General features: G+C 47.5%; 2 protein-coding genes and 1 pseudogene across 2 annotated transcripts; 1 reads left to right on the top strand and 2 right to left on the bottom strand.

Moving 5' to 3' along the window:
* Nucleotides 1-5,047, top strand: part of LOC123131527 (DNA-directed RNA polymerase III subunit 2-like) — a 31,081-nt pseudogene extending 26,034 nt beyond the window's left edge.
* Nucleotides 5,048-5,302: 255 nt separating this feature from the next.
* LOC123129904 (pectinesterase inhibitor 12-like) lies at nucleotides 5,303-6,034 on the bottom strand. Its single transcript, XM_044549877.1, has one exon. The coding sequence runs from the start codon at nucleotides 5,998-6,000 to the stop codon at nucleotides 5,428-5,430; it is 573 nt and encodes a 190-aa protein (XP_044405812.1). The 5' UTR covers nucleotides 6,001-6,034; the 3' UTR covers nucleotides 5,303-5,427.
* Nucleotides 6,035-6,860: 826 nt separating this feature from the next.
* On the bottom strand, nucleotides 6,861-7,845 carry LOC123129903 (putative invertase inhibitor). The gene has a single exon (XM_044549876.1). The coding sequence runs from the start codon at nucleotides 7,730-7,732 to the stop codon at nucleotides 7,136-7,138; it is 597 nt and encodes a 198-aa protein (XP_044405811.1). The 5' UTR covers nucleotides 7,733-7,845; the 3' UTR covers nucleotides 6,861-7,135.
* Nucleotides 7,846-15,704: the final 7,859 nt, after the last annotated feature.

Genomic DNA, 15,704 nt, shown 5'->3' with positions numbered 1-15,704 from the left:
TATTACACATCAATTCTTCCCTTGTGTCCCTGCTTGCTTACGATTGTGCCGTATCCATGGAGCATCCTCATCATTTAACTTAATGCTTGGGTCAATGTTCACTTTGAAGGGCGGAATTTCACCAAACATATTATAATCTTCTGACATGTCTGTCTTGTCCTCCACTCCCACGATGTTTCTTTTCCCTGAAAGAACAATGTGGCGCTTTGGATCATCGCATGATGTACTGATCGTTTTCTTATCTTTCCGTTTCCTCGGTTTGCTACTCATGTCCTTCAAATAAAAAACCTGAGCGACATCTTTGGCAAGGACGAATGGTTCGTCAAGGTAACCAAGATTGTTGAAATCCACCATTGTCATTCCGTATTGCTCGTCCACCTTTACCCCACCTCCTGTTAGCTTGAACCATTTGCACCGGAACAAAGGGACCTTAAAGGAGGGTCCATAGTCAAGTTCCCATGTCTCCTCTATGTAACCATAATATGTGACCTTTTGCCCATTCTTGGTTGCTGCATCAAAGCAGACACCACTGTTTTGGTTGGTGCTCTTTTTATCTTGGACGATCGTGTAAAATGTATTCCCATTTATCTCGTACCCTTGGAAAGTCGTTATAGTCGAAGATGGTGTCTTGGCCAACATGTACAGCTGATCTACAACATCATTATCATTCATTAAATGTTTTCTCAACCAACTGCCGAAAGTCTCCATGTGGGCCTTCCTAATCCAGGATTCAGGCTTCCCCGGGTTGTCCGAGCGTAAAATATTCTTGTGTTTCTCAAAGTACGGAGCCACCAAGCTGGAATTGGTCAGTACAGTGTGGTGTGCTTCAGTCAGAGAATGGCCGTCCATACATATCGTTGATTTCCTTCCGATCGTGCCTTTTCCACTTAGTCTCCCCTCGTGCCGCGATCGAGGAAGACCAATCGGCTTAAGGTCAGGAACAAAGTCAACACAAAACTCAATTACCTCCTCATTTCCATAGCCCTTGGCGATGCTTCCTTCTGGCCTAGCACGGTTACGAACATATTTCTTTAATACTCCCATGAACCTCTCGAAGGGGAACATATTGTGTAGAAATACAGGACCGAGAACGAAAATCTCTTCGACTAGGTGAACCAGGAGGTGCGTCATAATATTGAAGAAGGATGGCGGGAACACCAACTCGAAACTGACAAGGCATTGGATCACATCGTTCTGTAACCGTGGTAGAACTTCTGGATTGATTACCTTCTGAGAGATTGCATTGAGGAATGCACATAGCTTCACAATGGCTACTCGAACATTTTCCGGCAGGAGCCCCCTCAAAGCAATCGGAAGCAATTGCGTCATAATCACATGGCAGTCGTGAGACTTCAGGTTTTGGAACTTTTTCTCCGCCATGTTTATTATTCCCTTTATATTGGACGAGAATCCAGACGGGGCCTTCATACTGCTCAGGCATTCAAAAAAGATGACCTTCTCTTCTTTGGTCAGAGCGTAGCTGGCACGACCTTGAAACCATTCCGGATGCCGGTCATCAGGGTCTTTCAAACGTTGCTGGTCCTGCCGTGCTTCCTTTGTATCATTTGTCTTCCCATACACGCCCAAGAAGCTTAGGAGGTTCACGCAAATATTCTTCGTAACGTGCATCACGTCGATTGCAGAGCGGACATCTAGGACTTTCCAATATTCTAGCTCCCAGAATATAGATTTCTTCTTCCACATGGCTGCGTGCCCGTCAGCTCCCTTCGGAACTGATTGTCCGCCAGGACCCTTTCCAAAGATGACTTTCAAATCCTTGACCATATCAAATACCTCAGCACCAGTGCGTTCCGCAGGCTTCGGCCGGTGATCTGCCTTGCCGTTGTAATGCTTGCCTTTCTTTCTTACTGGATGAATTTTCGGAAGAAATCGACGATACCCAAGGTACACGTTCTTCTTACAATTTGGCAAATGTACACTTTCAGTCTCATGTAAGCAGTGCGTGCATGCATTGTATCCCTTATTTGACAGTCCCGAAAGGTTACTAAGAGCAGGCCAATCGTTGATGGTTACGAAAAGCAACGCTCGTAGGTCAAATTCCTCTTGTTTGTGCTCATCCCACACACGGACACCACCCCACAGCTGTAAAAGTTCATCAACTAATGGCCTTAGGTACACATCGATGTCGTTGCCGGGTTGCTTCGGACCTTGGATGAGCACTGGCATCATAATGAACTTCCGCTTCATGCACAACCAAGGAGGAAGGTTGTAGATGCATAGAGTCACGGGCCAGGTGCTATGGCTGGAGCTCTGCTCGCCAAAAGGATTCATGCCATCCGTACTTAGAGCAAATCTTATGTTCCTTGCGTCAGCTGCAAAATCTTTGAACCATCTGTCGATCTTTCTCCATTGCGTTCCATCTGCGGTGTGTCTCAACTCCCCGTCCGACTTACGGTCCTCTTTGTGCCATCGCAACAACTTGGCATGCTCTTTGTTCCTGAACAGACGTTTCAACCGTGGTATTATAGGAGCATACCACATCACCTTGGCGGGAACCCTCTTCCTGGGTTTCTGGCCCTCAACATCATCACCAGGGTCATCGCCTCTGATCTTATAACGCAATGCAGTGCATACCGGGCATTCATTCAAATTCTCGTATTCACCGCGGTAGAGGATGCAGTCGTTGATGCATGCATGTATCTTCAGAACATCTAAACCTAGAGGGCAGACAACCTTCTTTGCTTCGTACGTACTGGCGGGCAACTCGTTATCCTTTGGAAACATATTCTTCAACATTTTCAGCAAGTTTTCAAATGCCGAGTCAGCTACACCTGCCTCTGCCTTCCATTTCAGCAAATCCAGTGTGCAGCCCAGCTTTTTCAGACCATCATCGCATCCGGGGTACAGCGCCTTTCTGTGATCCTCTAACATGCGATCCAAATTCTCCCTCTCCTTTTCAGTTTCGCAGCGTCTCCGTGCATCAGCAATGGTCCGACCAAGATCATCAACGGGATCATCACGTGCCTTTTCTTCACCTTCCCCTTCACCTTCAGCATCCTCCATGAAAGTATCACCGAAATGAGCAAGATAGCTTTCATCGATGAAATCATCCCCTTCTTCATCTTCTTCCATTATAACCCCTCTTTCTCCATGCTTGGTCCAACAATTATAGCTTGGCATGAAACCGTGCCGAAGCAGATGCATGTGAACATCTCTTGAGGAAGAGTAACCCTTCTGATTCTTACAGATAACACATGGACAGATAACAAAATCCCCCTCCTTGTTCGCATTAGCCACTACGAGGAAATCTTTCAAACCCGTAGTGAACTCGCCGGAGAGTCGGTTACCGTACATCCATTGCCGATTCATCTGCATTATTATAATATAAAATATATAATTAACCATCATGCATTTGTTAAACTAACTAGCTACAAACAATATAAATTAAACAATGAACTGCACACATGCATATTTTATCAATGACACACATGCATGAAAGGTTCAAGTTGCTAACCGCGATCGAGGAGGAAAAAATAAATGAGGAACCTCAAGTGTGGCTCCAACACTTCATATCATGTTTGTTTCACCCTCTTAGGGTATTTCATCAAACACCTTGTGTGCATAAGAGGAACCAAAAGCAAACCTACACCCCCTTGTGAAGCTTGTGAAGAGAAGTGGCACCAAATGGCTAAGTGAGTGTGCTGAACTGGTATATATAGGGGAGGAGCTTTAGTCGCGGTTGGCCTGGCCAACCGCGACTAAAGGCCTTTGCGCACCTTTAGTCGCGGTTGGCCTGGCCAACCGCGACTAAAGCCCCTCACGTGCACCAGCTGGCCACCGAGCGCCCTGGGCCCAGGCCTTTGGTCGCGGTTCGTCTGCCGAACCGCGACTAAAGACTTCATTAGTCGCGGTTCCTACAGTTTCGCGACTAATGGGGCTGGACGGAAGCCTCTTTTTCTACCAGTGTACTTCTTGTATAGCTCTGTAAATACGCATGTATATGAATTCTGCAGGTTCTTGATAAGATGCATGCTCGAGCTAGTGGACCACGAATTACGCTAACCAGGCAGCCTACTGAAGGGCGAAGCCATAATGGAGGTTTTACATCTTCCTTTATATATGCCGTGGTTAAATGAGTATGAAGCTTACTGTTCCCTGTCGAGAATTTTGCTCCTCGTCTTAAAATATGTTTTTTTTTATTCATAGGCCTGCGTGTTGGTGAGATGGAGCGTGATTGTTTAATTGCGCATGGTGCCAGCATGCTAATATTTGAGCGTCTCCTACTATGCAGTGACCCATATAAAGTGCAGGTAATCTTTGAAGTAAATTGTGATACATTAAGCAGGCTTGACCACTGGTAGCATGCAAGGAGCATAAGTATGCATACTATTGCTGTTGGTGTTGTCGCATCCGCATCCGTAGTCTTACTCATGGTTGATTGGCTAATCTGGCATTAAAAGCAAAGAATAATTGCGTCTGAGAACTCTGAAAGATTGTCGACTGTCTTATTTGTGGTTGCTCATGTTCTCCAGGTCTGCGGAACATGCGGTTTGTTGGGCTACTACAACCATAAACTCAAGATATCATTTTGTTCATTCTGCAAAAATGGGGAAAATATGGCCCAACTGACCATGCCATATGCCTGCAAGCTTTTGTTTCAGGTACTGCGGAAGAGGGAAGCGAGAATGGTTCTTTTCGTGACCATTATTAAGTGTTTTCTTGTGATTTTACTTACCCTCTCCTAGTTAAGGGCATGAAGCTGGACCGTTTGCCTAATTTTTGTTGCTCCGATAACCCTCATCTCCTTTTAAGTTGCTTGTGCACCTCTGAAAAACCTTATTTGTAAATCTACCTGCAGAAATTTTCGTTGCCCATACATACCTCTATACGCTCTTATATTTCTTTACGGAGGGAGTAGTTCTGAAACCTTATTAGATTCTGAAACATTATTTCTAGAACCAGTGTTACTGCACGCTTGAGTCCTGTCGTATATGGTGAACCCCATCTCATTGTGTCGTCTGGCCATCTTTTTCAGGAACTGCAATCGATGAACGTTGTACCACGCCTGAAATTAACCAAAGAATGACTTGTAACACGATTTGTGGACCGTTGATCTCGAAGGGTGATTGGAGCGTCTGAGGTGAACCGGTCCGGCGTGATTCTTGAAGGCTGAATGTGTATAAAAAAGTTTGCCTGAGACATCTTGGCATTTTTTTGTTGTATATATTTGAGATGCGAAATTAGTTCTGTAGCTGCCTTGATATGAAGATTAAGTAACATGTCAGTTACATTGGCATGTTTGTTTCCACGACTGTAACAGGTAACTTGATATGTGTATACATACTGCATAAATCCTCTGTCGCTTGCAACACAGATGATAAAAGAGTCACATTACATACTTGAATAGAGCAATGTATGCTGAATAGAGCAATATGTACTAGTGACATTTGCTTAATAATTTGTTATTCAGAGTAATGAGATGATGGCGAGGGAGATGACGGCGTGCTGGAACAGGCGCCGACTATCCCCTTCCATGGGCGGCTGCAATCCCTGCTCCTTGAACTCGTCGTTGCAGGTCACAGGTGCGTCGGTGGTGGCGGTCATCTTCGTCTTGGCTTCGGTGAACCTCCCGTCCTCGATGGCGGCGATGGCGTCGTCGAGGTCGGCCATGGCGTTGCGGAACACGTCCATGCAGGCGTTGAGGCAGGACCACCTTGTCGACTGCGTTGCCTCCTTGGCCCGGAGTGCTGCAATGCCGGAGTCCATGCCCTCCACCCCTGCCTGCACCAGCTTGGCCGAGATGAGGGCGAGCCCGTGGAGGCTGGCGTCGCGGCTGGAGGGGTCTGCCGAGAGGGAAGCGACGCAGAGAGCGTAGTCCACGTTATGGTTGTTCTCGCCGCATCTCTGGCAGGTCTCGGCGATGATATCGTCGCCGTAAGGGAGTCGGATGATGGCGACGGTGGAGGACATCGCCGGGTGCGGCAGGAAGGAGAGGGCGACGGAGGTGAGGAGGAAGATGCAGCTAGGCAGCGACGACATCTTGGCTTCGCCGCCTCTACTCGGGGGTAGCGGCCACATTGTTTTCTGCTATACATATAGTGAGAGGAAGAGAAGAGAGAGGGAGGAAGGGACAGGGGTGGAGGAATCAAGTTGAAGGAGGAAATGGTTGGTGAAGCGTGTGAGGAAGACGGAGTTGCAGGTTTGAGGCTGTGGCTTGCAACTGAAACCAAAGGCTAGTCCGTTATGCTACTCTTCCTGTCAAATTCAGATATTCCCAAGGCAAATCATCTGAATCTCTTTGTCAGGATTTGTTTCTAGAGGTCAGGATTTTTTCGACGAACTCAATCATTGAAGATTTCCCTGCAAAGAAGTACGATCCGTATAACGGTCTGCGCGCCGACACACATTCTGGTTTCACCAATCAAATCAGAAGTAGTAGTAAAAAAAAATTCCCCACTGAATGAGATCAAGGTTTTGGTTACCGAATGAGGTAATTTAACTGAGGGGGACTGATAAATGTGGTTACCACGGTTATCGAGAAATACCGACAAATACCGAGAATATTTCGAGCAAATTTTATAGTTGAATTTTGAATTCAAATAAGTGAATGAACGAATATTCAAAACAGAGACCTCTCAAAACAGAAACTAGGTTGCTACCAACATGCCATAACCAACTCTTATTGCATTAATTAGATCCTACATACTTTACTGTAAATCGAGTGTTTAAATTCAAAAAATTAAAAAAATGATATTTTTTGCTCGGTATGGCGATTAATCGAGGGGCACGGAAATACACGATAATCATGGGAAATCTTGAAATTTCGACTGGTAACCAAAACCTTGAATGAGATACACAGTACACAAGTTCATCTTTGTACAGAGAGAAAACAGAGGTGATGAGTGAATCCATCTTGTTATTATAATTGCTTTATTTATTATCTGATGATGAGTGAAACATGGTCTACAATATTTGCTTTTATGGACAATCGATCGAAGATGTGAAGAGAAGAAAAAGAAAATGGGGTTCAACTACACCTGATTATATGTAATTAATAATGGTAATAATCAATATTGAACGATGAGTGATGGTGACGATGAAATCCAATCCAATCCATGCAAGAAGAAGACGACGACGACGATCCGATCCATGGAGGCGAGGCGACGATGCATGATCATTTGGCGGCGGCGTGGGTGAAGCCGATGGCGATGTGGGCGAGGCGCTCGTACTCGCGGTCGTGGGCGGCGACGGGGACGGCGCGCGCGGGGGCGCCCCTCCAGGCGTCCTCGCAGCTCCGGGACGCGCCCAGCGCCGCCATGAGCTGCTGCATGGCCAGGCCGTACACGTTGGCCTGCAGGTTGTCCAGCGCGTCGCGGAGCAGGTCGGCGGCGCCGCCGTACTGCTCCAGGCAGTGGTCGAACCGGGCGCGGTCGGCGCCGGCCTCGGCCTCGAGCTCCGCCAGGTCCTCGATCTTGGCCTCCGTGCTGGCGGCGTGGTCCACGGCGATCCTCGTGGCCAGCACCGCCAGGCCGTGGATCCCGGCGGACGCGGAGGCGTCGGCGCTGCGCGCGTCCGCGTTCAGGGACCGCACGCAGTGGTCGTAGTCCACGCCGTGGTGCGTGTCCGAGGCCCCCCGGCACGCCGCCTCCACGCTCACCGGGGTCGCGCACGACTCCGGCGCGTCCCACTCGCCCTCCGCCGCCGCCAGGAGGGCGGCGGCGAGGAGGAGGACGCCGACGATGCACACCGCGGGTCGCGCCGTGAACCCCATTGCTGCGCCTACTCCGGCCGGCCGGCGATCGAGCTCTGACCGGGGGCTGATGGATCAATCAAGCAAGAAGCTAGGAAGAAGGTTGCTGGAGCGAGGGCGAGGGAGGAGGAAAGGTCGATCGAGAGGCGAGCGCGAGGCGTGGGAATATTAATAGCTAGGGGGTTGATCGATCGGGGAAGACGAAGATGGAGGAGAGGCGGGGAGCAAGCCTCGGCGCCATTTCTGCACGGCCGCATCACGATCGAGCTCCTGTTTTTAGCCATGGCCATGCATGCACGCACCACGCAAGTTTGAATGCTTCAGCCATGCAAGAGCGGAGAGGGAGGAGAGACGATTGGGAAGGCCCACCAGGCAGAACGATCACGAGCAACGCCGACGTAGCCATGATTAGCTGAGTGCATCTCAGCCGTCCCTTCTAATTTAGCCCCTGAAATGGACCCTTATATCTTAACTCTTATATTTGAGGAATTAAGAAAAACACAAACATAACTGAAACTCTTAAACTTAACTCTTCAAACGAACTATATCCCATATAAAACCCTCTCTCCCTCTTTCTTTCTTATTTTTTTTCTTCTTCCTTTCACACGGCCAACTATGACTTTTCGGCATTAGAGGGTTTCCATGAGCTACCTAGTACCTAGGATGGATGTTTCACAAAGGTAGCCTCACCGTGCGCGACACGTAAGCTTGTGACGAAGCAGTAACCAAAGTAGTTGAAATTCATCCTCCGCGGGCCATGGCTTGGGCGCTTCCTCATATGAATGGGTTCTTCCCCTCAGTCCCTCACCCTTCTCCCAGTGGTGTTATGGCACCGCCCGGGAACGTAAGGATTCATCGGAATCGGCAATGGCGACATGCATCCACTCTTCCTATATTTTCCTTCTTGTACATTGAACTTTTTCTCTGTGTATGTGTCCTCCGAGTTTGTTCCAACTTTGCTCCTGGTTTGGAACGATGGGAGGAGCGACGCCGGGCTAGGGATGACGAGGAGGTCCCCGCTATGGCCAAAGACGGCGAAAAAGATGAAAAAAAATAAAGAAACCCAAATCGTCAGTTTTGCGCCGGAATTTAACAACTGGAGGTCGGCGGGGATGTCGGGGTGTCGGCTAGCAATGTGGCGTTGTCGCCTAAGGCAAGGAGCGCGGTAGGGGTAGTGCCGACGAGCGAACGAGGGAGAGAGCCCGCGCGGGGGAAGGGCCAAAATTATCCTAAGAAGTGGCCGCACAGTAGGGAACAACCATGGACCCAACAACACAAATCACTCCCAGTCCCCTAAGCAAAAGACCTGCACCACAAAGAGGTTGAATTTGATTGCCCTAAAGCGGAAGAATTGTGCAAGGTTCCAAGCCGGCATCATCTCACGGTAGAAGGCCGACTGATGGAAGTTCTTAGTCGTTTGTCCCTATCTAGCACGAGCCAATGAACACCTTCCAGAAGAACATGTTCTTCTTCATCCATGTTAACATCATCAAATTCCTCATCGTGGAGATCTAGCTTCTCAGAGAAGTTACCCAAGATTGTTGAAGTGCCCCCTTGGGAACCGATGTCGGTAGAAGATTACGCATCAGACACCGTCGACATCGATCCAGACCTAGTGAGGGGTCAGTCAAGGGAGTAGAGGGCAACCGACGGGATGTAGCGATGCGAGATTGGATGGAGTCTGGCGATGAGGCAATAATAAAAGCATTATTATTATATTTCCTTGTTCATGATAATTGTCTTTATTCATGATATAATTGTGTTATCCGGAAATTGTAATACATGTGTGAATAACAGACATCAACATGTCCCTAGTGAGCCTCTAGTTGACTAGCTCGTTGATCAACAGATAGTCATGGTTTCCTGACTATGGACACTGGATGTCATTGATAACGAGATCACATCATTAGGAGAATGATGTGATGGACAAGACCCAATCCTAAACATAGCACAAGATCGTATAGTTCGTTTGCTAGAGTTTTCCAATGTCAAGTATCTTTTCCTTAGACCATGAGATCGTGTAACTCCCGGATACCGTAGGAGTGCTTTGGGTATGCCAAACGTCACAACGTAACTGGGTGACTATAAAGGTAGACTACGGGTATCTCCGAAAGTGTCTGTTGGGTGACATGGATCAAGACTGGGATTTGTCACTCCGTATGACGGAGAGGTATCACTGGGCCCACTCGGTAATGCATCATCATAATGAGCTCAGAGTGACCAAGTGTCTGGTCACGGGATCATGCATTACGCTACGAGTAAAGTGACTTGCCGGTAACGAGATTGAACGAGGTATTGGGATACCGACGATCGAATCTCGGGCAAGTAACATATCGATAGACAAAGGGAATAGCGTACGGGGTTGATAGAATCCTCGACATCGTGGTTCATCCGATGAGATCGTCGTGGAGCATGTGGGAGCCAACATGGGTATCCAGATCCCGCTGTTGGTTATTGACCGGAGAGTCGTCTCGGTCATGTCTGCTTGTCTCCCGAACCCGTAGGGTCTACACACTTAAGGTTCAGTTACGCTAGGGTTGTAGGGATATGTATATGCAGTAACCCGAATGTTGTTCGGAGTCCCGGATGAGATCCCGGACGTCACGAGGAGTTCCGGAATGGTCCGGAGGTAAAAATTTATATATGGGAAGTCCTGTTTCGGGCATCGGGACAAGTTTCGGGGTTATCGGTATTGTACCGGGACCACCGGAAGGGTCCCGGGGGTCCACCGGGTGGGTCCACCTGTCCCGGGGGGGCCACATGGGCTGTAGGGGGTGCGCCTTGGCCTAATGGGCCAAGGGCACCAGCCCCACATAGGCCCATGCGCCTAGGGTTTGAAGGGGGAAGAGTCCTAGGAGGGGAAGGCACCTCCTAGGTGCCTTGGGGGGGAGGGAAACCCCCCTTGGCCGCCGCACCCCCTAGGAGATTGGATCTCCTAGGGCCGGCCACCCCCCTTGGCCCTCCTATATATAGTGGGGGAGAGGAGGGACTTCATACCTGAACGCCTTGGCCTTTGGTTGCCTCCTTCTCCCTCCCCAACACCTCCTCCACCTCCATAGTGCTTAGCGAAGCTCTGCCGGAGTACTGCAGCTCCATCAACACCACGCCGTCGTGCTGCTGCTGGTGCCATCTCCCTCAACCTCTCCTCCCTCCCTTGCTGGATCAAGAAGGAGGAGACGTGGCTGTTCCGTACGTGTGTTGAACGCGGAGGTGCCGTCCGTTCGGCGCTGGTCATCGGTGATTTGGATCACGTCGAGTACGACTACATCATCACCGTTCTTTTGAACGCTTCCGCTCGCGATCTACAAAGGTATGTAGATGCATCTAATCACTCGTTGCTAGATGAACTCCTAGATGATCTTGGTGAAACGAGTAGGAAATTTTTTGTTTTCTACAACGTTCCCCAACAGTGATATCAGAGCTAGGTCTATGCGTAGTTCTTCTTGCGCGAGTAGAACACAATTTATTGTGGGCGTAGATTTGTCAACTTTCTTGCCGTTACTAGTCCTTTCTTGCTTCAGCGGTATTGTGGGATGAAGCGGCCCGGACCAACCTTACACGTACGCTTACGTGAGACCGGTTCCACCGACTAACATGCACTAGTTGCATAAGGTGGCTGGCGGGTGTCTGTCTCTCCCACTTTAGTTGGAGCGGAATCGATGAACAGGGTCCTTATGAAGGGTAAATAGAAGTTGACAAATCACGTTGTGGCTTTAACGTAGGTAAGAAGACGTTCTTGCTAGAACCCTAATTCAGCCACGTAAAACTTGCAACAACAATTAGAGGACGTCTAACTTGTTTTTGCAGCAAGTGGTTTGTGATATGATATGGCCAAAGTTGTGATGAATGATGAATGATCTATATGTGATGTATGAGATGTTCATGCTATTGTAATAGGATTCACGACTTGCATGTCGATGAGTATGACAACCGGCAGGAGCCATAGGAGTTGTCTTTATTCTTTTTATGACCTGCGTGTCATCGAGAAACGCCATATAAATTACTTTACTTTATTGCTAAACGCGTTAGCCATAGTAGTAGAAGTAATAGTTGGCGAGCAACTTCATGGAGACACGATGATGGAGATCATGATGATGGAGATCATGGTGTCAAGCCGGTGACAAGATGATCATGGAGCCCCAAGATGGAGATCAAAGGAGCTATGTGATATTGGCCATATCATGTCACGTTTATTATTTGATTGCATGTGATGTTTATCATGTTTTGCATCTTGTTTACTTAGAACGACGGTAGTAAATAAGATGATCCCTCACAATAAATTCAAGAAGTGTTCCCCCTAACTGTGCACCGTTGCGACAGTTTGCTGTTTCAAAACACCACGTGATGATCGGGTGTTTTATTCAGACGTTCACATACAACGGGTGTAAGACAGATTTACACATGCAAACACTTAGGTTGACTTGACGAGCCTAGCATGTACAGACATGGCCTCGAAACACAGAAGACCGAAAGGTCGAGCATGAGTCGTATAGAAGATACGATCAACATGAAGATGTTCACCGATGTTGACTAGTCCGTCTCACGTGATGATCGGACACGGACTAGTTTAACTCGGATCATGTAATACTTAGATGACTAGAGGGATGTCTAATCTAAGTGGGAGTTCACTAATAATTTGATTAGTTGAACTTAATTATCATGAACTTAGTCTAAAATCTTTGCAATATGTCTTGTAGATCAAATGGCCAACGTAGTCCTCAACTTCAACGCGTTCCTAGAGAAAACTAAGCTGAAAGACGATGGCAGCAACTATACGGACTGGGTCCGGAACCTGAGGATCATCCTCATAGCTGCCAAGAAAGATTATGTCCTACAAGCACCGCTTGGTGACGCACCCATTCTCCCTGCAGAACAAGATGTTATGAACGCTTGGCAGGCACGTTTCGATGACTACTCCCTCGTTCAGTGCGGCATGCTTTGCAGCCTAGAGCCGGGGCTCCAAAAGCGTTTTGAGAGACATGGAGCATATGAGATGTTCGAAGAGCTGAAAATGGTTTTCCAAGCTCATGCCCGGGTCGAGAGATATGAAGTCTCCGACAAATTCTTCAGCTGTAAGATGGAGGAAAACAGTTCTGTCAGTGAGCACATACTCACTATGTCTGGGTTGCATAACCGCTTGACTCAGCTGGGAGTTAATCTCCCGGATGATGCGGTCATTGACAGAATCCTCCAGTCGCTTCCACCAAGCTACAAGAGCTTTGTGATGAACTTCAATATGCAGGGGATGGAAAAGACCATTCCTGAAGTATTTGCTATGCTGAAATCAGCAGAGGTAGAAGTCAGGAAGGAACATCAAGTGTTGATGGTCAATAAAACCACTAAGTTCAAGAAAGGAAAGGGTAAAAAGAACTTCAAGAAGGACGGCAAGGAGGTTGCCGCGCCCGGCAAGCAAGCTGCCGGGAAGAAGCCAAAGAATGAACCCAAGCCCGAGACTGAGTGCTTTTATTGCAAGGGAAGCGGTCACTGGAAGCGGAACTGCCCTAAGTACTTAGCGGATAAGAAGGCCGGCAAAACAAAAGGTATATGTGATATACATGTAATTGATGTGTACCTTACTAGTGCCCGTAGTAGCTCCTGGGTATTTGATACCGGTGCAGTTGCTCACATTTGTAACTCAAAGCAGGGGCTGCGGAATAAGCGGAAACTGGCAAAGGACGAGGTGACGATGCGCGTCGGGAATGGTTCCAAGGTCAATGTGGTCGCCGTCGGCACGCTACCTCTGCATCTCCCTTCGGGATTAGTTTTAAACCTTAATAATTGTTATTTAGTGCCAGCTTTGAGCATGAACATTGTATCGGGATCTCGTTTAATTCGAGATGGCTACTCTTTTAAATCTGAGAATAATGGTTGTTCCATTTTTATGAGAGATATGTTTTATGATCATGCTCCTATGGTGAATGGTTTATTCTTTATGAATCTCGAACGTGATGCTACACATGTTCATAATGTGAGTACCAAAAGAAGTAAGGTTGATAATGATAGTCCCACATACTTGTGGCACTGCCGCCTTGGTCACATAGGTGTCAAACGCATGAAGAAGCTCCATGCTGATGGACTTTTAGAGTCTCTTGATTATGAATCATTTGACACGTGCGAACCATGCCTTATGGGTAAAATGACCAAGACTCCGTTCTCAGGAACAATGGAGCGAGCAACCAACTTATTGGAAATCATACATACTGATGTGTGCGGTCCAATGAGTGTTGAGGCTCGCGGTGGCTATCGTTATGTTCTCACCCTCACTGATGATTTAAGTAGGTATGGGTATATCTACTTAATGAAACACAAGTCTGAAACCTTTGAAAAGTTCAAGGAATTTCAGAGAGAGGTTGAGAATCAACGTGACAGGAAAATCAAGTTTCTGCGATCAGATCGTGGAGGAGAATACTTGAGTCACGAGTTTGGGGCACACTTAAGAAAATGTGGAATAGTTTCACAACTCACGCCGCCTGGAACACCTCAGCGTAATGGTGTGTCCGAACGTCGTAATCGCACTCTGTTAGATATGGTGCGATCTATGATGTCTCTTACCGATTTACCGCTTTCTTTTTGGGGCTATGCTTTAGAGACTGCCGCATTCACTTTAAATAGGGCTCCGTCGAAATCCGTTGAGACGACACCGTATGAATTATGGTTTGGGAAGAAACCTAAGCTGTCGTTTCTAAAAGTTTGGGGATGCGATGCTTATGTCAAGAAACTTCAACCTGAAAAGCTCGAACCCAAGTCGGAAAAATGCGTCTTCATAGGATACCCAAAAGAAACTACTGGGTACACCTTCTACCTCAGATCCGAAGGGTGTTGCCAAGAATGGGTCCTTTCTGGAGAAAGAGTTTCTCTCGAAAGAAGTAAGTGGGAGGAAAGTAGAGCTTGATGAAGTATTACCTCTTGAACCGGAAAATGGCGCAACTCAAGAAAATGTTCCTGAGGTGCCTGCACCGACTAGAGAGGAAGTTAATGAAAATGATCAAGATACTTCTGATCAAGCCCCTACTGAAATTCGAAGGTCCACAAGGACACGTTCCGCACCAGAATGGTACGGCAACCCTGTCTTGGAAATCATGCTGTTAGACAATGGTGAACCTTCGAACTATGAAGAAGCGATGGCGGGCCCGGATTCCGACAAATGGCTGGAAGCCATGAAATCCGAGATAGGATCCATGTATGAAAACAAAGTATGGACTTTGACTGACTTGCCCGTTGAGCGGCGAGCCATAGAAAATAAATGGATCTTTAAGAGGAAGACAGACGCGGATGGTAATGTGACCATCTATAAAGCTCGGCTTGTCGCTAAGGGTTATCGACAAGTTCAAGGGGTTGACTACGATGAGACTTTCTCACCGGTAGCGAAGCTGAAGTCCGTCCGAATCATGTTAGCAATTGCCGCATTCTATGATTACGAAATATGGCAAATGGACGTCAAAACGGCATTCCTTGATGGTTTCCTTAAGGAAGAATTGTATATGATGCAGCCGGAAGGTTTTGTCGATCCTAAGAATGCTGACAAAGTGTGCAAGCTCCAACGCTCGATTTATGGGCTGGTGCAAGCATCTCGGAGTTGGAACATTCGCTTTGATGAGATGATCAAAGCGTTTGGGTTTACACAGACTTATGGAGAAGCCTGCGTTTACAAGAAAGTGAGTGGGAGCTCTGTAGCATTTCTCATATTATATGTAGATGACATACTTTTGATGGGAAATGATATAGAACTCTTGGACAGCATCAAGGCCTACTTGAATAAAAGTTTTTCAATGAAGGACCTTGGAGAAGCTGCTTATATATTAGGCATCAAAATCTATAGAGATAGATCGAGACGCCTCATAGGTCTTTCACAAAGCACATACCTTGATAAGATATTGAAGAAGTTCAATATGGATCAATCCAAGAAGGGGTTCTTGCCTGTGTTGCAAGGTATGAAATTGAGCTCAGCTCAATGTCCGACCACGGCAGAAGATATAGAAGAGATGAGCGTCAT

The sequence above is a fragment of the Triticum aestivum genome, chromosome 6A (genome assembly GCF_018294505.1).
Source record: "Triticum aestivum cultivar Chinese Spring chromosome 6A, IWGSC CS RefSeq v2.1, whole genome shotgun sequence".
NCBI lineage: Eukaryota > Viridiplantae > Streptophyta > Magnoliopsida > Poales > Poaceae > Triticum > Triticum aestivum.
Note: the sequence above shows the minus strand (reverse complement) of the source record. Positions and strands in the feature narration are given on the sequence as shown.

What these genes read in the sequence shown, in the direction of transcription:
- LOC123129904 (XM_044549877.1), bottom strand. Translation starts at nt 6,000, where the DNA reads ATGTCGTCGCTGCCTAGCTGCATCTTCCTCCTCACCTCCGTCGCCCTC.
- LOC123129903 (XM_044549876.1), bottom strand. Translation starts at nt 7,732, where the DNA reads ATGGGGTTCACGGCGCGACCCGCGGTGTGCATCGTCGGCGTCCTCCTC.